The 24975-nt window shown below is 41.8% G+C and overlaps 2 protein-coding genes across 4 annotated transcripts; one reads left to right on the forward strand and one right to left on the reverse strand.

The window, feature by feature from the left end:
• The first annotated feature begins 2916 nt into the window (after nt 1-2916).
• Nucleotides 2917-11306, forward strand: mat2aa (methionine adenosyltransferase 2Aa). Of its 2 annotated transcripts, XM_062516598.1 has the most exons (9): nt 2918-3199; nt 5374-5451; nt 5640-5762; nt 6539-6651; nt 6879-7022; nt 7441-7659; nt 7909-8091; nt 8317-8450; nt 9312-11306. In XM_062516598.1, exons 1-9 carry the CDS (start codon nt 3109-3111, stop codon nt 9412-9414), a joined length of 1188 nt encoding a protein of 395 aa, XP_062372582.1. In that variant the 5' UTR covers nt 2918-3108; the 3' UTR covers nt 9415-11306. The 2 variants fall into 2 exon arrangements, with proteins under 2 accessions (XP_062372583.1, XP_062372582.1); XM_062516599.1 differs by lacking the exon at nt 9312-11306 and having other exon boundaries at nt 2917-3199; nt 8317-8454.
• A 6706-nt stretch (nt 11307-18012) lies between these two features.
• Nucleotides 18013-24566, reverse strand: sftpba (surfactant protein Ba). 2 transcript variants are annotated; one of them, XM_062516600.1, is made up of 10 exons: nt 24424-24566; nt 24168-24229; nt 22841-22915; nt 21157-21291; nt 20366-20476; nt 20095-20175; nt 19457-19640; nt 18908-18984; nt 18760-18809; nt 18013-18586 (listed from the first exon to the last, which is right to left on the reverse strand). In XM_062516600.1, the coding sequence occupies exons 1-9, from the start codon at nt 24470-24472 to the stop codon at nt 18774-18776; spliced, it is 810 nt and encodes a 269-aa protein (XP_062372584.1). In that variant the 5' UTR covers nt 24473-24566; the 3' UTR covers nt 18013-18586; nt 18760-18773. The 2 variants fall into 2 exon arrangements, with proteins under 2 accessions (XP_062372584.1, XP_062372585.1); XM_062516601.1 differs by lacking the exons at nt 20366-20476; nt 21157-21291.
• Nucleotides 24567-24975: the final 409 nt, after the last annotated feature.

Consider the following 24975-nt stretch of genomic DNA (forward strand, 5'->3'; position numbering starts at 1 on the left):
AATAGTGTGTCCTGTGTCACTAAAGGAGAATCTTTAATTTATGAATCTACATAGTGCTAGAAAACGCACTATATAACTGAATACTTTCTACTTGATTGTTTAAACGCATATTATGAAAGAATAGCAATGTTCTTATAGGCTGAGAAGAGATGGAGGGAAGTCACATGGTCTAGATGTGTTAAGTAATTTGTTTGGTAATGGGAGAATTTTGGAGTACATAAAAAACAGTGGGGTGTTAAGGTAGGGGGAAAAGGCAGGCAAATAGTTGTCATGTCTTGTCTTGTGTTGTCCTATTATGAAAGAAACGCTTGAGGTAAATTCTTTTTAAAAATCTCATAACTTTCATAACTAGAATAGTCACTCACAAGTCAAACATACATGATATATGTTTGACTTGTGAGTGACTATTCTAGTTATGAAAGTTATGAGATTTTTAAACAAGATATATGTCTTACAAGATAATGAATTATGTCAATGGTTTAGCAATGTCATCCTGCACAGCCAATAGTTACCTACTGTTAATTCGTAATGTTGCAGTTTCCAATAACATATTTTCACATGACACTGATACTATAATGATCTTTGATAGTACTAAGTGTTGCACACATTTTCCAGGAAGACATGGTGTACGCATGGACTAGGAAATGCACTATATAAATAAATACTTACTACTTCATTGAATACCCATAAATGCTTATTATGAAAGAATAGCAATGTTCTTATAGGCTGCGAAGAGATGGAGGGAAGTCACATGGTCTAGAGATGTGTTAAGTAATTTGTTTAGTAATGGGAGAATGTTGGAGTACATGCATTAAGAACCAGCTGGGTGTTAAGGTAGGGGGGAAAGGCAGGCACATAGTTGTACATGCAAGCACATGTCTTGGTTTGTCAGATTATAAAAGAGACACTTGAGGTAAATTCCTTATATCATCTTTCTAGAAATTTCACACAGACGCCGAAACGCGATAAATAAATGGTGATTGATTATGCATAGTGCGGCCTGTTTTCTTGTTTTCAATGATAGTTTATACTTTGGTCAGCACTCTAAAAAACGTTTTAAGTCTTGAGTGAAGCCTGCTCCTACCTTTACGAACTTTCTAGAATAGTCACATTGATTCACTAGTCCACAACATACATAAAGATAATGATGTTATTTAACAATATCACCCTGTACAGCCAATAGTTAACAACTGCTGAACACTGCAGTTTCCAACAACCTAATTTGCACATATGACACTGATACTATGTAATCACCTTTGAGGGCACTTAGTGTTGCTCAGATTTTTCAGGAGGACATTGTGTACTGTGGGTCAAATGGACTGGTTAACTCTTCACGTGGAAACCTTAAGTGATTTAATGTTATTTAATTGTGCATCTCAAACCATGGGGGTTTTAACATTATAAAGAAACATATCTGATGTGCCCTTATAAACATAATTAAGCCTACTTCATTGTAACAGTAGGCTACTTCTAACCCCTCCTGAAATTGGGACTCATCATTGTATAAGCTATTCACAAGCCTGAAAGTGCAACCACAGAAAGAGTTGAGCAACGGAACCTGGGAAATTCTTCTCAACCGGTCAGATCAGCGGAATACTTGCTGCTGTTTGAGGGCTAACAATCCCTGGAACATCAAGATGATTTGATCCAATGGTTTTGAGTTATTGTAGTAAAAATGCCAGCACTGTCTGCTGTCAAAATAAGCATCCTTTTAGATTTCCCTGTAGGCCTATGGGATTTTGGAATAGTCTGATATGCACAGAGCCAAGCTATAACAAACTAATTTAATATTTGTACATCATTTGCAGCAGTTTCCAGCATTCTGATGACACACTTCCAATCAAAACAGAGGATGGCATTGCAAGGAGGGCAATGAAAGAAGCAAAAGGTCAATGATTGACAGACAGCTGTTTGTGATACAGACTTTGATCTTTTAAAAGATGTGGTCATGCTTTTTGCATGACCTTAGCATAAAATGTGAACAGAAAACCACATGACAGAATGAACAATTGGGTGTTAGCTTAATAGCCTACATGTTTACTTTACACCTCATCATTGTCAAGGGCGGTTCACTGGTATCGCTTACAATCATAAGCAAATCTATTGTTTGAAAGCTGTTCCAATAAGATCAACAAGCAGGGGATGAAATGGAGTTAAACAAACCCACAAGGAGCTCATGTTAAGGCAACTGTTGAGTTGAGACAAGGCTCTGCAATAAATTGCACACACAGTAGGCTAATAGGCCACAGAGAGGGAGAGAGGGAGGGGGGGGGGGCATATTTTAATTTTGTATACTCTAAAAACTGGCAACCATGGTAGTAGGTTAATCACAGAATTTACTGACAATATGATTAGATTGTCATATCCAAAGCATTCACAACAGCTGAGGGGAAAGCTTATCACAAGCAGTAGGAAGTTATTGGACATTATATTTGTTCATGAAGCGCTGTAGGCCTAGGCTCAATTCCACTTTGAGGTTATTTAATCTTAGATAATTGCGTGGGTCTGGCCTTTGTGGTCACAAGCTCTCTTATTCCTTCATAGCCTATACAGCAAAAGCAAAGCAATCAGTAGATTGACTAGGGGGGCTTATCCCACGGGCCCCCATTAATCTAGTGGCATTGATCTTATATCACACCATTCAATCCTCTTTTTGCTAAAGCTTTCTTTCAGCCGTCGAAAGAATAATGGAGCTTCATACAAATTGTGAAACAAATCAACAACTACCAAGATGCCCACGTGAAAATGGGACTTTCACTAGCCTAAACACTGTTAAGATGAATTCTCAATAGAATGTTCTTCTGCAGCAGGATAACTACTAGGGGATCACCGTCGACTGCGTAATGTTGTGTAGAGGGGGCGGGACATACAGCTAACATTACCGATTTCACCAGCCAACCGAGTATATAACTGGCGTAGTGTGAGGTAGGGCTAACATACCACGGGGAGTGAACGAAATACACTGGAAGTCACCAGTTCATAGACGTCTTCGAAATCGGTGCTTAAGAAAAAAACATTTACATACCTTGCGTAAAAGAAGTTAGCTACAGAAGACAATCACCGCAAACGTGTACATTAGATATTAGTATCTAACGTTGCTCTCCGAAGATGAACGGACAAATGAACGGTTTCCATAATGCACTCATCGATGAAGACTGTTTTCTTTTTACCTCTGAATCGGTCGGAGAAGGACATCCAGGTTAGTGATATTAGCGAGTTACCCTCAAGTCGATATACCTAATAAAATGCATTTTACAATTATTTTGCCTTGCAAACAAGGTGTCGAACAAGGTCATGTTCGCCTAATGCTAGCTAACTTGAAAGCTAACGTTAGCATGCAAAGGCTTGTTGCAAACTAACGCGTAGTTATCTCAAAGGCAGATTTGCATGCACAAAATATCACCAAGACGGTTATTGATAAATCACCTGTGTTAGTCTAGAAATTGACAATTTAGTGGCTGGTTTAGTAGTAGTACGAATGGTTTATTAGGCCAGCTAACACGCGGGGATAATAAGGCCACACGAGGTGCTGGTGTTCGGCGACTAGGCTAATTCCTGTGTAGGTAGGCCACGGGCCCGCCTTCCTTGAATTGTTGCTGTCCACGCACTTCTGATCAACACTGTCATAGTGGTTATAATAATAGATCCTGCGTATAACACTAAACACGAATAATGCATTGTGGTGCGGCCCATGTATATGTCTATACCCGTCACTTGTGTGGGGTTGTTTGTGTTTGGTGCGTGCGTATGTATCATAACGGCGGATCACACATGTACTTCAACGTTAGCTCAGACAGATAGCGACTCAGAGAATTTAGGCTAATGTTTATCCACCTAGCCAGATACGCTAGCCAGTTAGCTTGGCATGCTTTCCTCGGTAGTTGCCGTATTTCACCGCAGCTGGTAATACCTGGACGCAATCCAATCAACGTCTTGCAATGTAAGAATTGGGTCAGCAACGTAAATGTATGGGTAGCAAGACTACATTGTAGCTGCATTAACGTATCATCTATTTATTTGAATAACTCGCGTTAATTTGCTGTGTAGCTTTGATGGTGTCAACATACTGTAAGTAAGGTTAAAGGGATAGTTCGGATTTTAGGACACGAAGTTGTATGGGTTCCCTGTCAGCAACGTAGTGCATCAGCACTGACTTACCCCCGACAGCGTCCTGTGAGCCGAGATCCAGCCGGTTTTTGATCGTTTTTGATGCCGGACTATTTTCTTCAGCAAGTTTCTGGGGTCACGAAAGTAAAGTGTTTTTCTTCTCAAAACCATATGCGTTCAACAGAGTGATATATTTGCACCACAAAAACGTTGTCCAGCTGTCAGTAGCGCGCAGTGATAGGAATCGCGAAAAATAAGTAAGTGATAACGAGGTTTGAATTTTTCCTGGACAACGTTTTTGTGGTGCAAATATATCACTCTGTTGAACGCATATGGTTTTGAGAAGAAAAACACTTTACTTTCGTGACCCCAGAAACTTGCCGGACTACTTTCTTCAGCATCAAAAACGATCTAAAACCGGCTGGATCTCGGCTCACAGGACGCTGTCGGGGGTAAGTCAGTGCTGATGCACTACGTTGCTGACAGGGAACCCATACAACTTCGTGTCTTAAAATCCGAACTATCCCTTTAACCCGCAGGAACCGGTAACGGTAGATGACGAAATTGTAGTCACTAGTCAGACTTCGAAGCCTTCTCAAAGATGATTTGCATTTCCGATCGTAGAATGCTAAAAGAACAACAGCTATCTGTATCACAATGAAGTGAGCTCGTGGTGGGTTAATGCACATGAATGAAAGGAGCTCAGTCAGCCTCCTCTGTGGCTGTGCTTGAGGAGGGGTATTGTATCTGATAATCTTGGCTTACCTCTGGCCTAATTATAGGACTCTTCTCTTGGGGCAGCAGTTCTACAGTAGCAACAAGATAACACTGCGGCGTTTTTTGTTCTTTTTATTGACTACACAGGTCGGATATTGCAGTAGCAAAGTAAATATAAACAAATTGACAAAGTTGACGCAACTCATATACTGGTCATCTCATATGGTAACAAGTGTATGCCAGATTGTCGTTATTCTTGGACTGTTACAAGAGGGAACATACTTTATTGGCACATGCCAGTGTCACCATTGTCAGTTTTACCTAAAGTGTGGTTGCCTCTTTATTGAGCAGTTTGTCTTAATGCAATGTCATTAACGGTTAGCCAAGGCCGAGATTCTTGTTGCGCTCACAAGGCATGGTTGGCAGAGGAATGCTATTATGTAAGCACTTAACAACCTGAATGGGAAGGTATTGCACAAAGTACTTTTATGATGCTAATTACTGGTTTTGTTCTTGCCGTCTTCTGCCTGGTTGCTCTGGTTTCTGCAGACAAGATTTGCGACCAGATCAGTGATGCCGTGCTTGACGCCCACCTCAAACAGGACCCTGATGCCAAAGTAGCATGTGGTGAGTGTCCGATTACAGCCGTCAGCCCAGCCTCACATGCTTGCATACACAGTTCCTTCTACGCTTTGTGGGGTTTACCCCCACACCCACATACACGCATACACACACACCCACACACACACTCTCTCTCACCCACACACCCCATCTACATTTCCCTTACCCTGCCGTTGGTGTCCTCTCTCTCACAGAGACTGTTGCCAAGACTGGCATGATTCTGCTGGCAGGAGAAGTAACGTCCCGCGCCACTGTGGACTATCAGAAGATCGTCAGGGACACCATCAAGAACATTGGCTATGATGACTCTTCCAAAGGTTTTAAGAGAATCACAAAACTGGCAATACATTATATTTAATTTTTTTTTTTTTTTAGCTTAATATTTTATAGCTACAATTTTAAGACATATTTATATTTGTAAACCACTTATCGACCACTGTGATCCTCATGCTGTAACTCTCCTCCTGTTTTGAAAGAAGGCACATGCAGAAGGGTACTTTGTCCTCTCATGCAGATGCACATTCCTTTCTGATTCACCAGGATCTATGAAGACCGCTTATAACACTTGGGGTGGATCAGTTATAATACTTGACCTGCTTTTGGAACTGTGACGTGACTCACAAGGCACTCGTGTGTCTGAAATAGGAGCTTGCGTGAAATAAGATCACTGCCGTAGCAATGCATTTACTGTACGGATAATTCTAGACTAGTTCGAAACACAAACCGTAATCATACTAAAGCCTTATTCGGTGCAGAACTACTTTCACCCCGTTTTTTTTTTTTTAAATTGGAAAACACCATAGCATAGGTGCATGTTTTTAAGGAGCTACATTAAACACTTTTACTGCATACAATTTAGATAATAGATAAAAGAAAAATGCTTTTATTACTTTGAAACTATTGGCAGACAGTTTTATCCTATTGCCTTTATCAGTACGGGAAAGTGGTTTGCAAAGTCTACCTTTAAATTTTATGATCGGTTAAACAGTTCACATAGTTGCAAATGAATAGAGAATCTTTGTGCTCGCAAATGATCTGCAGATGAAATGTTAAAACTGAACTGTGTGCCTGTTGCAAATGCTTGTATGTCTAGGCTTTGATTATAAGACCTGTAATGTGCTGGTGGCATTGGAGCAGCAGTCCCCTGATATTGCACAGGGGGTCCATCTGGATCGCAGTGAGGAGGACGTAGGAGCCGGTGACCAGGTGAAAATCTGACCTGCAAATAGACTTGACCTTAGTTTGAGTGAAGGTCAAAAGTCTTGAGTGTCAAACATGTAGACTAAACATTATTTTTGCATATTTATAGTCGTGCATATTAGTTTAGTGAGAATAATGATTAGTCCATTGGTGCCTTTGACAGACTTAAATCTTTGTCCACCGTTACCATGGTGTTGTGATCAAATGTAAACTAACATTGGCATGTTTTCCAGGGTCTGATGTTTGGCTATGCGACCAATGAGACGGAGGAGTGCATGCCCCTCACAATCATCCTCGCCCACAAGCTCAATGCCAAGATCGCTGAGATGCGCCGCAATGGCACCCTGCCCTGGCTGAGGCCTGACTCCAAAACCCAGGTTTGTTTGCAGTGCGCGCACACGCGCACACACACACACACACACACACACACACACACACACACACACACACACACACACACACACACACACTACAAAACCCAGGACTGCCTACACAAGAAATCGTGTTTAATATAACACTTCACATCAATAATCTTGAGCTTTTTTTAAAAAAAAACCTTTGTTCAAATCTATCCTTACAATTGTGAAGGATTATTGAGAATCATAGATTCAAGATTCAATACTTTTAATTGCCATACAACAGAAGTTGTTAGGAATAGGACCGGAATCACACAAACACAGCTAATAAGAAAACAATATATTGTATGTGTTAAACAACTGTCATTATAACCTTCAGGAGTCTCGCTAGCTTGTAGCTGTCCATGTGGTGAACTGTGGTGTTGTGGGGCTCTTGCAGGTGACCGTGCAGTACCGGCAGGACCGCGGCGCCATGCTGCCCGTGCGCGTGCACACGGTGGTGGTGTCGGTGCAGCACGACGAGGGCGTGTGCCTGGAGGAGATGCGCGACATGCTGAAGGAGAAGGTGGTCAAGGCCGTGGTGCCCAGCGCCTACCTGGACGAGGACACCGTCTACCACCTGCAGCCCAGCGGCCGCTTCGTCATCGGGGGCCCGCAGGTAACGACTCGCTTTGGCGCTCCAAATAGTCAACTAGTCATTTTGTTTGTTTGTTTTATTGCCTAATATGGAGATGTTTGGTAAAGGACTCTAGAGGTTTCTGAGTTTTGGAAAGGCTTTTTAAACAGCATTTACCCTTCTGGTTCAGGTTCAGGGTTTATCAAACAATGTGGGTTATATCTGAACTTTGTGCATTGCCCTTTTTATGTATGCATGTATGTATATTAATGGCTGCCCCATATCTCTCAGGGTGATGCGGGGCTGACTGGCCGCAAGATCATTGTGGACACCTATGGGGGCTGGGGAGCTCATGGCGGTGGGGCCTTCTCTGGGAAGGACTACACCAAGGTGGACCGCTCCGCAGCATATGCTGCCCGCTGGGTGGCCAAGTCACTGGTGAAGGCAGACCTGTGCAAGCGTGTGCTGGTCCAGGTGAGTCTTGGGACTGGTGCCAATTTGTGATCAGTGATCAAGTTCTAATGCAACACACAGGGGAAAAAAACAGGGTGAATTACTTTGGTGCAAATTCTGAAAATGCAGCTGGAATGGAGAACACTGCACTCTGTGAAAACTGCACCCTAGGCCAGAAAATAACCTGAATCTACTCTCCGCTAGATGAATGTCCATGTCCTTACTGTGTTGCCTTTCCATCCCCAGGTGTCTTATGCCATTGGTGTTTCCCACCCACTCTCCATCTCCATCTTCCACTATGGCACGTCTCAGAAGAGTGAGCGAGAGCTGTTGGACATCGTCAAGAAGAACTTTGACCTGCGACCTGGTGTCATCGTCAGGTAGCGTGCCTCCATCTGCGTCCGCCTGTTGCCCCTGTGTGGACACTTGGCTCTTTTGTTGAATATGGCGTAGGAAGTTCAACAAGGCTGACATTGACAGCCCCTTGATACGAGAACTGGCCGTCTCTGAGTGGCTGACGGGTGACTATTAATATCAGGACCCAGAGGAAGTAGATCCCGTGGAAAAGCTTTTAATAACTGTTCCATGCCAACACTCTAAGCTTGTGAGTGTGTAGTGAGACAAGCTAAGAGCGAGGAGTTAATAAATTGTTAGATATTCGGAGACCTAGACGGAGTACAGCTAGCAAGCGTAAGCATGAGGGCTTGCCAATAGTGGAATCGACTCAAACCAAACAAACTTAAGTCTTTGGCCTAAAGCAAGTCCCACTACAATCTAACCAGGTTGACTTCTTTTCAAACAGAACCAAATGCATCCCTCCTGGGTAACGTCTTAATACATGTTTACACAACATCCCTTATTTAATTGTAGTCAGAATCCAGAATGTGAAAAAAAGAATGTGAAAATTAATAGAAATAGAAATTCCTCTTGACAGTGTTTGGAGGGGAAGCGTGTGAAAGGGTGTCCGCCACTCCTGAAAGCGAGCCGTTTTCCTTCAGCTGTACAGAAATGGGTATTATTTAGGCTCCTCCCTGTGGTAGTCTGTCTTATGATTAACTACTAGACAAGTTCATAATATCAGTTACACAGTTAAAGCCATTTGTCAATTCATGTGAAAGCCGAATATGTATTGTGCATTTTATTATAGTTGGTAAGGAACACCTAGGAATGTAGGTACCACAAGCTTTTGTTTTCCACTCACCATAACTTGTTGATGTGGTTTTTACGTGTGTGTGTTCCAGAGAGTTGGATCTGAAGAAACCCATCTATCAGAAGACCGCTTGCTATGGCCACTTTGGCCGTGATTCATTCCCATGGGAGGTGCCCAAGAAGCTCAAATACTGAAAAAAATAAATAAATCCCAATCCTACAAAAGAACCTCTGCGCTTTCCCCCCTCTCCTCTCCTGATGTTGTGGGCTGCCGGTGTGTGCAATACAGAGAAACCCCGCCAGCCCAATGGAGAGGAGCGAGGGGAAACCCAGATGCACCATGTCATTTGCATAACCTCCCCAACCCCTTCCCTCCTGTGTCATTCTGTCTTTCTGCACTCCAAGAGCTGATTTGGCTTTGATGACCCCAGGCTCTCGCCCCCCCCCCCCCACTCTCCCATCACCCTTTGCTGTGATTGTGCCCCCCACCCCAACCCACCCTCGTCTTTGCCCTGGTACTGTATGGTTTTATGCTTTACCATTGACCTGTCTCTCCATCACCCCCACCGCCCCAAACCCACCACCAAACCCCTTCTGATCTAGTGATGGCACAACAGAGGACTAAGATTGTTAATAAGACGCTATGCATCGCTGGCTGAAGGCCCTAGGCCTGCTGTAAGCCCATTCGTTTTGCTTAAAAAGAAGACGAAAAAAGTCTGGGTTCGCTTTAAAAAGATTGAATTGAAATTTTTTGAAACGGGGATCAAAGCAACCCTCCCACACGCACACATGTCTTTCGCTTATGAGTGAAAGCGTCTGAAGAACTCGGAAGCTCTCCTATCGGGTCGTCTCCAATTGACCCGACTCTAAGGAATGGACACCTTTTTTAAAGTCACTCTCTCCCCTGCAAAAGCGCCATCGTTTTTCTGACGTGTTACAGAGAAGTCAGAAGCTGCTAATACCGCCTTGTACCCCTCTCCTCGGTGGCTGGCTTTTTGCAGGGTTTAGACGTGGCTTTGTGTTTACCCTCGCCCCCTCCACCCCCCCAACCCCTACCCCCACCCCTACCTCTCCAGTTTCTCTGCGAGTTCCCGACTTTTTGGCGAGGAATCCACATAGAACTGCGCTGTAGCTCCGTTGTGTGTGGTGTACTGTACGACCACGGGCGTCGGCAGAGCACTCCCCTGAGCGGTTCCTTTGGCTGCGTGGGGTGTAGCTACAGAGAAACCTCACCTCCAGCCTACCCGCTCAGGGAAAATGCCTTCGCCCAAAACTTGAATTTACTACTTGAAGGAATATTCAACAACAACGAAAAAAAAACTCGTAATAGCGTGGCCAACCCCTAACACCTGGACCTTGGTGTACTACAGAAAAGCCAGGGACCTGTTGTGTGGGGAGGATCCGCCTTTTCTACCGTCAATGTTAAATTAAAACAGATTTAAACCTCTTTTGTTGTCTCGTTTTGCCTGGAAATTGTGGGTTCACCCATTCCTTTGTGTTGCGCTTGTGGCATTCTCATGGTGTTGTACAGAAAAGCCATGAGGTGCTCTGTCCCAAGCCAGCACTCGCTGAAGAATGCTCTGACCATTGTTACTTTTTATCTGACCGACGTAAGAATTATAAACGACCGAGAATAACCATGCGCGCAATTGTTTTGTTTTTACGAGTATTTTATTGGGCAGTGTCTCCCTGCAAGTCCTGCGAACAGAAGCAAAAGTCTGGCTGGTGTTGTACAGAGAAACCAGCCTCGTTTACATGCTCTCGACGTGGGACTCTGGGAAGCACCACCTCTTCCTTTTTATACTCCTCAGTTCTTTTTAAAAACCAGTGATGGGAGTGTCAGACTGGTCGTTGAAAGAGTTAAAGTGCCTTTTTCTGTTATTTTTTCTCTCTCTCCCTCGTCTCCCCTATTCCTCAACCTCATTTTGTCCTTCAACCCCACCCCCTCCCAACCCCCACCTACAGTGGATATGTACCTTTACATGGGGCCATTAGTACACCCCCCCCCCCCCTCCCCTAAAGAGCTCATGAATTCCTAAAGTGGTAATGTCCCACACAAAGTGATTTGAATAAAAGTCTGTCCTTGAGATTATGGCTTTGATTTGTTGTTATTTTGCCTCTTACGCCTCTCAAGATTTTCCGTTTGCTGTCTTGGGAACATTTTGACCACGGAACTCCTAACATTTGATATCAGTGACCGTTCCTAACTAGAGGTCTGATTATGGAAACAACCTATGCCTGTGACGAGGAGATATTTCTGTTGGTTTCAAGTCTTCTGTGGCAATATTGCTTGTCAGGGGCGTTGCTGGAGTGGGTGGTCCAAGCTGACCTTTTTCTGACCAATAGATTGAATGCCATCTGTCGGGAGTTATGTAACATAACTGTCAGTTTACTTACAACTGCTTCTACACATGATTGTCACCTGGGTATAATTTAACATGCCGCCTTGTCTTTTATGGGTTCAGGTAATGAGTGAAGGCCATTTTGATTATATGAAGTGTATCCTTCAAACTGGCCGTCGGTGTGTTACTGAAGAAATCAGGTGTTGGTGTAGAATCCACTCTGTATATGATACCACCCACAGCATACCAGTACATCCAACTAGTTTTAAGCTGTTTTACGGTGTTTTTCAGTAGGTTTTGCATAATAAGTCAGAGAATGCATCTAAACACGCCTAGTTTACAGTCTTAGCGTGACTAGTGAGTGCTAGGTACTGTAGCCCAGTGGGCAGTGACCTCATGTGCAAGGTCTCCCCCTTGTGGTGAGAAGGTATAATAGCAGGAATCCATTTCAACAGTGCTTTGCAAGTCAACATTTATTGGGAGAATAATACAAGCCAGAAAGTTAAGCATAGATGGGGGTGCTTTTTCAGTAATTCTTAAGATTTTACAAAGATCTGTTGTGGGCCTGTTGCCTACCTCAACAACAATAGGGGGATGTTGAAGGTATGATGCCAGTATCAGGTATCATGTCACTTGTGTACAGATCTGTGACCACGGAGTTTGACAGCGTGACTGCTGTGACGAGGGAAAGCCAGGGAACTGAAGCGTTTTGAAACAAATCTTCTCAATATCCATGCTGCCTCAGATAAAAAAAAAAGGATTGAGTATAGACATTAAACAACAAATTGCAACTCTGCAAGAAAACACAAAAGCACTGTAAATACATCCTCACCAAATTGTCCCTACTGACTTAAGCCCTCATGATTTCACGTCAAAGTCCAAATAAGTCAAATATCTGCGCTTATGACTAATTTGTCATTCTACCTCATTATGGTGGATGTGTGTGTGTGTGTGTTGTCCTTGACCAGATCAGGGGATGTATTTGGTTGCTCACCCATAATGGGCAACTCCACTGAGCCATCAGCCAGTGCAGAGCTGGATGAGGCTGCAGATGTTGTCTGCGGAGATGATGGACAGGAGCATCTCCATCATACCCCCGATGGCGTTTTCAATGAACGACTGACACACGATCCTGCCGGAGTCAGGTAACACACTGCACCCCAGGTCCAGCACCGTGGTAAGAGCTTCCTGAGGTACCGAGGAAAAATGATCAGCCATTAATAAACATCTTTGACTTACAAGTTTTACTTAATAAATTAAATGGAACTTAAAGAAATAAATATCGAGGACATGACCTCAGTGTCCTATATACAGACATAGTAGTTGGTGGGAACCGAATAAATCTCCTCTAGCTTTGTAAGCTATTTATTGCCTTCATGATTTAAAAAAAAGTTTCATATAGCCTATCAGAAAGGAGATAGGCTATCAATGACCAACAAGGGCCGGGTTTCCCAAAATCGTTAAGAAGCTCTTAAGTCCTAAGAACTTCTTAGGAGCGTTCTTAGAACATTCTTACAACGCTCCTAAGAAGTTCTTAGCACTTAAGAGCTTCTTAACAATTTTGGGAAACCCGGCCAATGACAAGGCAGCTGGAGTTCAGGCCACCGAGCATTTGGTTCAGAGAATGGGGTTTAGTGTTTTAGAAATTATGAAAAACTAACAAAGTCTCTGGTTAAGTTTCTTACTGGGATGACAAGTCGAGTTTCCCCACACCTCAGGATTAACAAACCCCCTCTCTTGGATACCCCCTTTTGTTTTGTTACCTCAAATTCGGTTGTGGGCAGGAACGATTCGATGGTGCCAATCAATTGGGTACAGAGCAGACACTGGAGGCCAAAAGTGTCCTGCGAGAGGCAAACAATTCCAAGGATCTCAGAGCAGTGACACAAGCGGACAGGTTATCAGAAAAGGGTGCTAGGACCTGACATGACACTCAAATGGCGGATTATGGTGATGGCGTAAGATACAGTATGAGAATACATTCAGTACATAAGATATACTTACTGCAAAATATGGTGATTTGAGGTGTATTTGAGGCTGTGCCATTACACCTGGCAGTGTCACATTCTCACCATCCACACAGAACCCAAGAGCAGAACATAAACGACCTGGTTTCTGTGAGAAAACACATCAGTCACTCTCATTCTTACGTCTACAGAAAAGCTCCTGCCCTTTTATGCCCATTAGGCTACTACATGTAAAGACAATGATACGGTGCATTGTACTAGAATCTATTTGTACAAGACATTTTCTAAAGCAGTTATGATGGGATCATTCTGAATGTGCTGAGGTGGCCTCTGACTTAAGTGTGCGTTTGTAACGTTGCGGTGTTTGTCCGGCTATGAGGTTTTTTTTTTTTACTTGGGGTAGTGTCCTTTTTCAGATATAGCCTACACAGGAGAGGTTAATTCCTTTCCTTGTGCTGTAGGTAGGGGATCTCCAACAGCAGTCAGTCAACAGTCAATTTAACATTATACAACATGGGTTCAACAACAATGCAAACACTATAGATACAGCATTCACAGTACCACATGTGCTGTTGTACCCAGGATAAAACAGTCACAGTAGTACCACACAAGCTGTTGTACCCAGGATACAGCATTTACAGTGCCACAGGTGCAGTAGCCCAAATACCCAACCAAAGAACCAGACAAAAATAAAATCTCCAATAAAGCAGCCAACATCATGTGCAACAAACAGCATCACTAACAGAGCAGCTGTCGTAAGCATGTTGCTTTGCTTTTGGAGTTAGTCCCTGTTGTAGAGCTGTGAAAAATAGTAGAGAAAAAAGTAAACTGTTATTTAACTATGAGTTTGTCAGCGAGGATGAAGACAACGGGGAGGTTTTTGTCCACCATCAGCTTGCACAGTTCAGCTCGTCCAGACCCAAGCAGCCTCTTGCACGTGGTGTTCATTTCACTTTTTGTCATGCCCTGAGGGTTCATATAGTAAGTGATAGTGGAAACAAAAAGACAGATATGATCAGACATGTGGAATATACTGTAGGAGTGTTGTTTTTATGTATTTGAACAGTTTATATATATTGATACACTTGAGATAATCAGAGGAGCTTGGTTTCATGAAAGTTCTATACTTTACCTGAAATTCAGTATCCACAACCAGGTCTTTCAAGAGGTCAAATACCTTGGTGCATGTTTCGCAGGACTTTGCCTGTGAAAAAACATAAGGTGTAAGATCAGCAAAGGTCAAGTTCTATTCAGATTGTTTTGATTATACAGTTAGATTTGAATCAGATTGGTCATTCATTCAATTTTAAGTGAATTTCATAGATCCGAGCCAAGTTTACGTATATCATAGAACCAATGTCAGTCCATCTGACTTTCTGTAAAAGTATCCACACATAAAAAAAGATTCACAATTGAGTAAAACAAAGTATCTTACTTAACTTTAACGGGCTACCACTGCCCAATTCATCAAATCTTTTCACTTACTCGGTTCCATTTTTATCAAGCAATATATTGTATATTCCCAAAAAAGTAATGGCTTGTGGTGAGCCAAACCATCATATGATTTCTATCCTTTACACTATAAGTTTTTAGAGACACATTACCACCACCAGCTGTCCTGGGACAGCCTTCAGGTTATCCGTATCCGTGACTCGTGCTGGAACTAATGGAGAGTGGAAGTTACTTAAAAGGCCAGAAATTATTACACATAATTACACTACACTGGATATTTTAATAGAATTATGATAAAATATTCCACCAAGACTTTCACATGTAGGATGTAAAAAGACAATACAAATACCAATGAAAATCAAGCAAAAGACCACATTTTGAGGCAAGTAAGTATGTGACAATGTGTGATACCTCTATCAAGTCTATTAATCCAAGTATGATCAATATAATTAAATCCTTATTCCACTTACCTGCGTACTGAAAGCACATTAAAATCAGGACGTTGAAAAAGGCAGACATGTCTTCAGTTTTTCTTGCTATTTGATGTTGAAATGAGCTGGTTTTGGGACCCTAGTGGCTGTTTTTATAGAGCAGAACACATGCACCTGAAATGTTTGGCAAATGAGTAATGTAATGAAAAATGTACTGTGTGCTCACAAGCTAGCATTCCTTTATTGACATTTCAGTTGATAAGCACCGTATGCCTTTAAGGAACCTTGCAATATATCCATACAAGTGAAAGAAGCGATGAATGTTAGAGATAAGGATGGGATCTGCTTGAGCAATATTTCATTCATGCAACACGTCTCTCTGTAACATACTGTTATCAGTGTTAATGTTCAATCTTCTCCGTATTCTAGCACAGTTTTATATTTACCTGGCCCACTGAATATTTTTAGCAGTTAAAAATACATAGTGTTCCAATTTGAAGATCAGAGGGAGAAGAGAGAAACAGACACACTTAAACGGTGATGTTGGAGCGCTTGAGACACAGAAATCATGGACCTGTCCTCCATAGGGGGGAGCCAAATTTCACATCTTACCAAACACTTCTAGGGGCTGCTATAGGCTCCCATAGCAAAAGCAAAATTGCTTACAAAAGAAACAGCGGGTGGTTATGCAGCCTTTTCTGTTCGGCCCCAATAAACAATACATCACTGAATTGTGCCAAACCAATTGGCACTGATTTGAAAAGGTGAAAAAAAATGCTCTCGTGTCTTTGGCTGACGCTTTAATCAAAAGCAACTGAAAGATGTCAGTTAACTACAGGGCCAAACTCTCTGGAACAACTTGGGTTAAGTGCTTTGCTCAAGGGCGCAACAGTGGCAGCTGGGAAACTCACAATTATTCAAGCTACTAGCCACTACCATCGCCCACATGTTCTCAACAAGAGCACTTGGTATACAAAAGCAGGTTCAGTAAACAACAACAGGTAATTGGTTGAGGAAAGAAACAGGAAATGGCATCCCTCAGATCCCTACTTGCGGGAGATTCACGCTGCTTTCAATTCCCTGTTCAGTTCTGCTCAGTGGGAGACCGCAATACCAGACAGCCTGCAATGACCCGAACGAAACATCCTGCTTTGGGTCCTATACTAACCTTTAGCATTTTCAGATACGATCAAACACTCAAGTAATGTATCGTGTGTGTGTGTGTGTGTGTGTGTGTGTGTGTGTGTGTGTGTGTATGTGTGTGTATGTGTGGGAGGGGTATCCTTTCATTATTTTATGTTCAATTCAGTGCATTGTTGGGCAAATTAAATGCACAAATATAAATATAATAAATTCCACAATCTATTTGAAATCATGCTCTAGGGCAATTGAGGTGAGGGTTACCACAATTTGGCGGATGCAAGGATCCCTGAACTGGACTGCATTTACGAGCAGTGTCACTGAGCAAAGAACACCATAACTGTGAGGTCATTTGGTACTTTTTCCAAGTGTGCTTTCAGTATACGAACTCAACCCTGATTGAGACTCCGTCACCTCAAGGACCCTTGGCTGTACCAAAGGCCGACAACACAGTGTTGCTTCAACTAAATTCTGAAACCAAATGTTTGTGTGAGAATGCCTCAACAAAGCCCGACATGCGTCAGCCTTCTCCTCTGCTCTACACATTTTCTGACTTTCCCTGAAGTAAACGTCAATACTTTTACAAGTTCCTATCAATATACAGTGAATTGGGCTCTGGAGGTATTGCACTTTATCTGTCATCTCTCTGATATTGCTCAGGGTAATCTTATAAATAATAAACACTAGTTGAGGACACATTATGTATGTTTCCATTTAAAAGTATGTCGGGAAAATCTTCCCAATATTATGACACAAGAACCACAGACAAGTAGTATAATTTTCATTAACTACTCTGGCGCCAAGAGGAGAGAGTGACCAGAGAGGAGAAGTCTCCCCTCTCCAAAGCAGTCTCTGAGCTCTTGGACACAAGACAGTGCTTTTATTCAACAAGCAGTTCAAACACATGAGAATGACCTTCAGTGAGAGCTCCATCCTAACTCCCTAAAATGTCTTATCTTTACCAGGTGCATAACTTTCCTGTGAGTCTCCCAAGTGAAACTGTGAATAACAAGTTATGAATAACAACTCTGTGAATAACAACTCTGAACACAAAGAAAGTGTGGATTATAACTTTGACGCACACAAGTGAAGTTAATAATGATAAATATATACATTTCTTTGTCAAAGTATAATGCTGTGCACCACTGCATGATGCTCACACATGATAATCACAGAGAAAGGTATTCATGCAGTGTAGATACTGTAGATAATATTTTTGATTCAAATGTTCATTCTAAAACGGATAGTTCTAGTCCTTGATTATGATTGGCTGAATCATGTTTGATGCCGTTGTAAAATCCAACACAAACATTGACGCTTGCACATCAGGCATGACACTAACTTCTGAATGGGCACTGAGTTGGGTCAATATTCTCTTGTGCTAAAGCATTCTCAAGATCTCATATGTGTTAATCATAGGGACATTGATGACACCTTATTTTAAATATTCATAAACAACACTTATCTGTATTTTACAATTATTTATTAGCACATTCAAAGTACAGATCAAATAGTGCAGTATGATTGACCAATAAAAAATGGCAGCAATGGAGCAGAAAAGACAGAGTTGTCATACACATAATATGTATACGACATGTATTGAAAACAGAAGCATTCTTAGCATTAAAGTAAAATTTAGGTGAACATTCAAGGACTTCAGGGAACTTTGATTTGATAAGCATCAACTGTGGACTGGTTGGCTTCATTGACTAGCACTGACAAAGCCACTGGGTGTGATCTTATTTAAAGACGTTAAAAACAACATGTTGCAATGTTCTGGTTTCATGTGTATTTAAACAGCATGGCTTTACAAGTTTCACCGATATCTCACACAGAAATCTTGAACCCAAAGCATGCTTTTCACACATTAAAAACGACAGACTGTGAAAGCAATCTGAAGATATCCCAATTGTGTAGGTGGGTGACTGTAGGTTGCTATAGTGACCGTGGGCTTGTGTACAGAGCTGCTATCTGCGGAGGAAACTACAGAAAGCTGAGGTGCAGTCCTCTAAGGCCAGTCTTCTCTTTATCCAAGCTGTTTCAAAAGAAAAGATTAAAACATTAAACAACAGAAACTCTATACCAATAAAACTATATTTGAACATATAGATTATTGTTTACACTAAATGTACAGCATAAAATAGATTATGAAAAGTAAAAAAAAATCTTCTTAGCATACCCTACACAGAGATTTAGGAAGCATCTTACCATGCACACAGATTTTACAACCAGGCGTATTTCTGACAGTATTCCACTGACTGTAAACAACCACAACAAAAAAATACATGTAATGTAGTCATTCTTGTTTTAAACCACCTTTATCTCAGTAAATTCAATTATCAACACGTATACGAACCCCACACTCCATAGCAGTCAGAAGGTTCTGGCACCGATAGCTGTTCATGGCGCAAGCATAGCCACTCATGTGAACACCTAAGCCACAAATAGATAAGATGAGAAACCTTTCCAGGAAGTAGGTGAAAATAAAACAATTCCCACATACATATACCTTCACTACTAAAGTCATAGGCCATATGAAAGGGTCATATACCTCTATCCATACTGTTTATGTGTTTGTGTGCGCAAGATTACACAAAAACAACATCTTTATAAAGCTCTGTAAAAATGTGTGGCATGGGCGAAAGTGGAACCCTTTACATTTTTAAGGGCACTGTTGTGCAATATGGAATTCACACCTGGTTTGCATTGTGTCCATAATGCACAAATAGCATGCCCTCTAGTGTTCGATGTAAGGAATTGCATTTCTTTACAGACAGTGAGGTTCCCTAATAGTAATGAATAGGCTTTTTGCTGACTCACATTGGTAAGCAATTTGTGGCCTTGCCAGAGCTGCAGCATGTGTCCATATAGTAAGCGCAGGGTTGATGTTTGTGTGTTTCCTTACCAGTGGTTGCTGTCTCCGCGCCCTTGCAGAGATGGACGAGGGTGCAGATGGTGTGGGGGCTGGATTGGCTCAGGAGCAGCTCTATCAGTTTCTTACTGTACAGCTCGATGAAGGCCACACACTGGTCCCTGTACGCCGAGGGCACGATGTGACACACCTGCTCCAGCATGTGGGCGATGGCCTCCTGCGAGAGACATGGACGGGATGTGAGAACAAGAACATCTCACCGGAGAGCGCAGTTATTCCCATCTCCCATTCCCGTCTCTTATCATAACAGACCTCACATGGATAAGTGGCAGACACAAATTCTGATAATATAACTTTAAGCTATTACCTAAACACTCCACTGTACTGTATGTATCAAAGGGCCAAGGTGACAAAACAGCCGGGACGCAAATACATCTGGAGGGCCTGCACCATATGGGTCAGTCGGTCTACTGGACACTATTGGAAAAAGTCCATGATGACTAAACCTACATACTTGTGTTTTTAGCACCCAACTTAAACGTTGGCAAATGAGCAAAACTTGAACATGCAGTCTGACAAAGTTTCTCTATAGACATTTCAGTTGATAAGCACCGTATGTTTTTGGAGGAGCCTTGCCCTTGGCAAGAAGACCATTTTTATGCTTTCGTTACCTCGGTCCTCTCTTTAGGCAGAAGTCCTTCCAGGAGCTCAATCAAATAGACACAGAACTTACACTGAAGGTCAGACTTGACCTGAGAGAGAGAGAGCCAAGGGCAAGGCATTAGATGACTAGTAACATATCATACACATCATTAAGATTTGTTGAGATGGAGCCTAATCAGTGATGTGGTGTGATGGTATGGTGGTAACATTAAGGTGCTACACATAGCCATTGTATTAGAATATAATATGATAGTTTAAGTTTACATGAGATGCTCTTACCGTTAGATGTGAAGATTTGAGAGCTGTTTGAAGTTTGACCATGAAACCTTGCAACTCGTTTTCTACCTGGACAACACAGAGTCCCAGTCCAGTGCAAAGCACACCTGGTTTCTGTAAGAAAGCCCAGACTCACTTAGTGTTGCTCCTCAGAGTATGACTCCTGTCCTATGATTCTTAATAATCCTTCTAAATTGTAAGCATAATTCAAAACTAAAATAATAATAAGGCCCTGTGTCCACCAATCACGTTTTTTTGCGCCGACGGCGACAATTTTCAATATACAGTAAAGTCTATGTAGCTCAGCGTTCACAGTGCTGAGCGCCCTTGGCGGAAAAAAGCTCTCGGCGCTGAATTTTTCTTTTACCGCAGCGCACAGAGCGCTCAAAGTTGAAATCTGTTCAACTTTTAGAACAACGCCGGGCTCGTCAATGTCACTTCTCCTTATAAACAGTCTCTGGTTTTGATAACATAGCAACAATAAACTCGAAGCGCCGAGAAAATTAGGTTGAGTGCGCTCTCAGTGTAAAAAATGTGATTGGTGGACACAGCACCTTAGTGTGTGTGTGTGTGTGTGTGTGTGTGTGTGTGTGTGTGTGTGTGTGTGTGTGTGTGTGTGTGTGAGTGAGTGAGTGAGTGAGTGAGTGAGTGAGTGAGTGAGTGAGTGAGTGAGTGAGTGAGTGAGTGAGTGAGTGAGTGAGTGAGTGAGTGAGTGAGTGTCTATGTTTCTGTGTGAATGCATGTGTCTGTGTGGCGCATTTCACTGTATGTAAAGCAGACTTTCGGCCCCTCACCAATACACTGCTGAAGACGGAGAAGACCAAAGGCAGGCTTTTGTCCACCATATCCTTGCAGATCTTCTCTGATTTAGGACTAAATTGTTTGCCCAGCGACTCGCACATTATCTCCATGTCATGCTTAATCATCCCCTAGAGGAGAGAGGGAGTCAGGGCGAAGTTAGGACAGGACACACATGCAGATGAATTCTGCCTGCTATAAGCCAATGCGTTGAGAGAGGAAGTCTGGAGAGCCTGGGAGCAAGAGAGGACGTTCTGAGGTGGTCATCTAATGAACTCTGATGATGACACTACGACAATTCACACCACAGTATATTCGCTTCATGTGAACTTGCACAACCTTGTAATGGAACGAAAAAAGATAAGAAATAAGAAAATAAGAAAAAAACTCTCTACCTACAGGCCTGATTGCTAGTACAATATGAAATAAAATGCATTACTTTAAATAAATAAATAAATAAATAAAATAATAAAACACAAGGGGCGATCTGTGCAACAATTCAAATCTTGTTTGCACTCATGTTGGCACTCATGAGGTTCATCTAGATCAAGATTAGATACGCAGGCTTCACTGTAAATCTCCAGGGTCCCACTTCTGCAAACTGACACGAGCCACCTTTCAATAACGCGTCTTTATTTCTGCTTTCCTGAAGATGTGGTGCCGAGCATAACGAGAAGTGATCCACAGAAGCGAAAGCCCATGAAAGGCCTCAAACTTCTGCTTTGTCAAAATCAAACCTGAAAGTAATCTATTATTTCTCACCATAGGGAGATAACCCCTACCCTGGAAATCCTGAGCTCTCACGAGAACACAATTTGTTCAGCGAGTCACTCTGGCAATAGACCTTTGAAGTTTGCCTACAAAAAAGCTACCATCTTTGCCCAAATAAGGAGATTCGATATCTTGAGATTTTTCCTATGGGAAATAGAAATCAATTATCGCACCTGTTGAACTCTCGCGGAGATGATGACATTGGAAATGCAGACGTCTTTCGCTACACAGCTTTGTCCACTGCCATTTAGTGGATACTGTGATCTTCGGTAGGTGAAGAAGGCAACTTACAATGCAACTTGCCATAGGCAGTTAGCTTCAGTTAACTCCTGGATCTCCTTATATGGGCAAAGATGGCAGCTTTGGATCCTTTTTGTAGGCGAACTTCGACCTGCATCAATCACATCAGCGTACAGTATCTAACGTAGGCCGGCCAGAGGCGAGCTAAACAGATGACAACAGTGCTGCCAAGTCTGGAATCAGTCAGTAAACATTGATGGTAGTGTTATCCAATTGCGTGCAGTGATATTTTCAAATGCATGCTTGGTGCCACCCCTCAAGTTGGGCCATTTTCATAACTGATAGCCAGACCCCATCTTTGGTAGATTTGGGTCCGGATTTCCAGGCTAGATAAACCCTGTTCTGTCCTACAAACATGAATATGAACAGCCATTTTCATGCATTGTCAAATTGCACTGTATTGCAAGGGCTACTGTTTCAGAAGGTGTGTTTTCTCAGATACAGGGATATTAGACTGTTGGAATATTTGAGGATTTATACATTTTGATGATATATTGTTATTGCTTGATGAGCTAGATGTGAGTTGTGTGTGTGTGTGTGTGTGTGTGTGTGTGTGTGTGTGTGTGTGTGTGTGTGTGTGTGTGTGTGTGTCAAGGTGCTGCACTTTACCTGAACCCCAGGATCTGAAACAAGATCTTTGAGAAGGTTAAACATTTCAGTGCATGTCTTGCAGGTGTCAATAGCCTAAGGAAGAGACACAAATATGTTTATGTTAATGTTTGTAGTTTTTAGCAGACTTAAGATACATTTCAATGATATCAATACATGTCACATTAACAGTTAAATTAAAGTCATATAGTCTAAATTAACCAATACAGTTCTGGAAAAAAATAAGAGGCCACTGTACATCTGATGTCATCCTACGGTTGCTGAGGGACATTCAAATGAATTGATGTTCATATTCAAATTTGCAGTGGTCTCTCAAGTTTGAATACGACCGTCAACTCATTCGAAAGTCACTCAGCAACCATAGGACATCAGAAACATGTGTAGTGGTCTCTAATGGTGGTCTCTTGGTATTAGTGGTCTCTTATTAGTATAAATAAAATATAACCACTGTCTACTTATGCATTATCTCCATAATTACTTGGACTTGCAAGTGACTGCAACATTTGAAGAGTATGCATTGTCACAATCACATGCTTAAAACATGTGTTCTCTGATGTTTCTCGGTGATTAAAAATGATGAGCCCAAAAATACATTATTGTAACCGCGGCAAAGCAGAAGTGAGATTAAGGCCCCTCTAAAGGCGTGAAGCTGTTTAATGTGTCAGAAGTTCAGTCGTACGTAAAGGAATTTGTTTTTAGTGGCTCTAATGTCTAGTTTGAGAATTAAGACGAGCTGAATAACCACGTGAACCAAATGTTACATTCGGATTTGTCACTGATATGAAGTGGAGTGTTTCAATAGAATACAATTGTAAAATAAAATGTTATGTGATTAATCTTATCTAAATCTGTTTTTAAAAAAAAATACAGTAAAAAGGTCAGTTTTCTGGTCTTGGTGAGCTTGGTGAGCATCACAATTAATATTGTCTTGAAGCATATAACTTTCAAAGGATTTCTGTAGCTTTCCCTGGCAACATTTTCAACAATATAACATATTCACTTACTTTCATAATGTATCTGTATGCATATGTTTCATTTGTACTTAATGCATACAAATTACTCATACACTGTCATATCAAGTGAACTGTATTGAAACTTGGTGTTAATGTATGGATAACTCATGACCAGCAGAGCTGCTGCCGTGTAGTGCCATCTCAATTTTTGTCCAACTCCTACTCAGCAGCTGCTTTAAATAAGCAAGTTGTAAAAAGCAATTGACTTAATGATAATGCATTTCTGTCAACATATATCACAGATTTCATCCCATGTGTGATAATAACAAAGAAGTTACATGATCTAGATACAGGTCAAATAATGAGTGGCATACCTCTGTAGGCAGCTGTTCTGGCTCAGCTTTTAGGTTCTCAACATCCATGACTCGAGCTGGAACTATAGTAGAGGAGAAACACATCAACTTAAAGCAATCAGACATCATCTTGCACCAATTCATCTGGTTTTGAAACAGCCTTCAAAAGAGACAACCACATTTTGAAAACTGCAAATCTTCATCAAGTCACGTGGGCACCTCCATAAAATGTATTATTATTACATCTCTTTCTTTCTTATGTTTTGCTGTTACATACCGCCATTCTGAAGGCAAATGAAGATCATAAGTTTGAAAAAGGTCGACATGTCTTCAGCTTGTCTTGATGCTGCTGAATGAGGCGTAAATGAACCACTCCCTGTTTGAGAACAGTTTTTATACTGCAGAAACGGACAGTAGTACTCACACATCAAGACAGGAACTAGTGAGAAACCACACCAGGGATAGCAAAGTGTGCAAACCACAATGCAAATACAATCTGAGTATGCTAGTGTATGCCACACAGAAACACACGTTTAAAGAAACCCCTCTATTTACTTTTAAGACAAGATCTAACCTATGCAAAATAACCATAAAGGATGTAGCAGTTCCTGCCTATAGGAGTCAGCAGCTTACAGGGATCAACTGAAGTCTACGTCTGGATGATTTCTTTCAAGCAACTCATCAACACATCACAAAATGTAACTTAAGTCAGAGGGTATGATGATAGTCCCCTCTCCATCAATGGACTGAAAGGGTTTATGGTGATACAATTCTGTGACAGAAAACAAAAGCAAACTAATCTATTTTAAAATGATTGGTCATCCATCTA

The sequence above is a fragment of the Sardina pilchardus genome, chromosome 16 (genome assembly GCF_963854185.1).
Source record: "Sardina pilchardus chromosome 16, fSarPil1.1, whole genome shotgun sequence".
In the NCBI taxonomy this organism is placed as follows: domain Eukaryota; kingdom Metazoa; phylum Chordata; class Actinopteri; order Clupeiformes; family Clupeidae; genus Sardina; species Sardina pilchardus.

Bases quoted from the DNA above. Each gene is read 5' to 3' on its own strand.
- mat2aa (XM_062516598.1), top strand. From the start codon at position 3,109: ATGAACGGACAAATGAACGGTTTCCATAATGCACTCATCGATGAAGAC. The intron at 5,763-6,538 runs GTTTTAAGAGAA...TTGTATGTCTAG, and splicing joins CTATGATGACTCTTCCAAAG to GCTTTGATTATAAGACCTGT. The intron at 8,451-9,311 runs GTAGCGTGCCTC...TGTGTGTTCCAG, and splicing joins CGACCTGGTGTCATCGTCAG to AGAGTTGGATCTGAAGAAAC.
- sftpba (XM_062516600.1), bottom strand. From the start codon at position 24,472: ATGTCGACCTTTTTCAAACTTATGATCTTCATTTGCCTTCAGAATGGC. The intron at 22,916-24,167 runs GTATGCCACTCA...TCTCTTCCTTAG, and splicing joins CAGAACAGCTGCCTACAGAG to GCTATTGACACCTGCAAGAC. The intron at 18,985-19,456 runs GTAAGGAAACAC...TTTGTGGCTTAG, and splicing joins CGCGGAGACAGCAACCACTG to GTGTTCACATGAGTGGCTAT.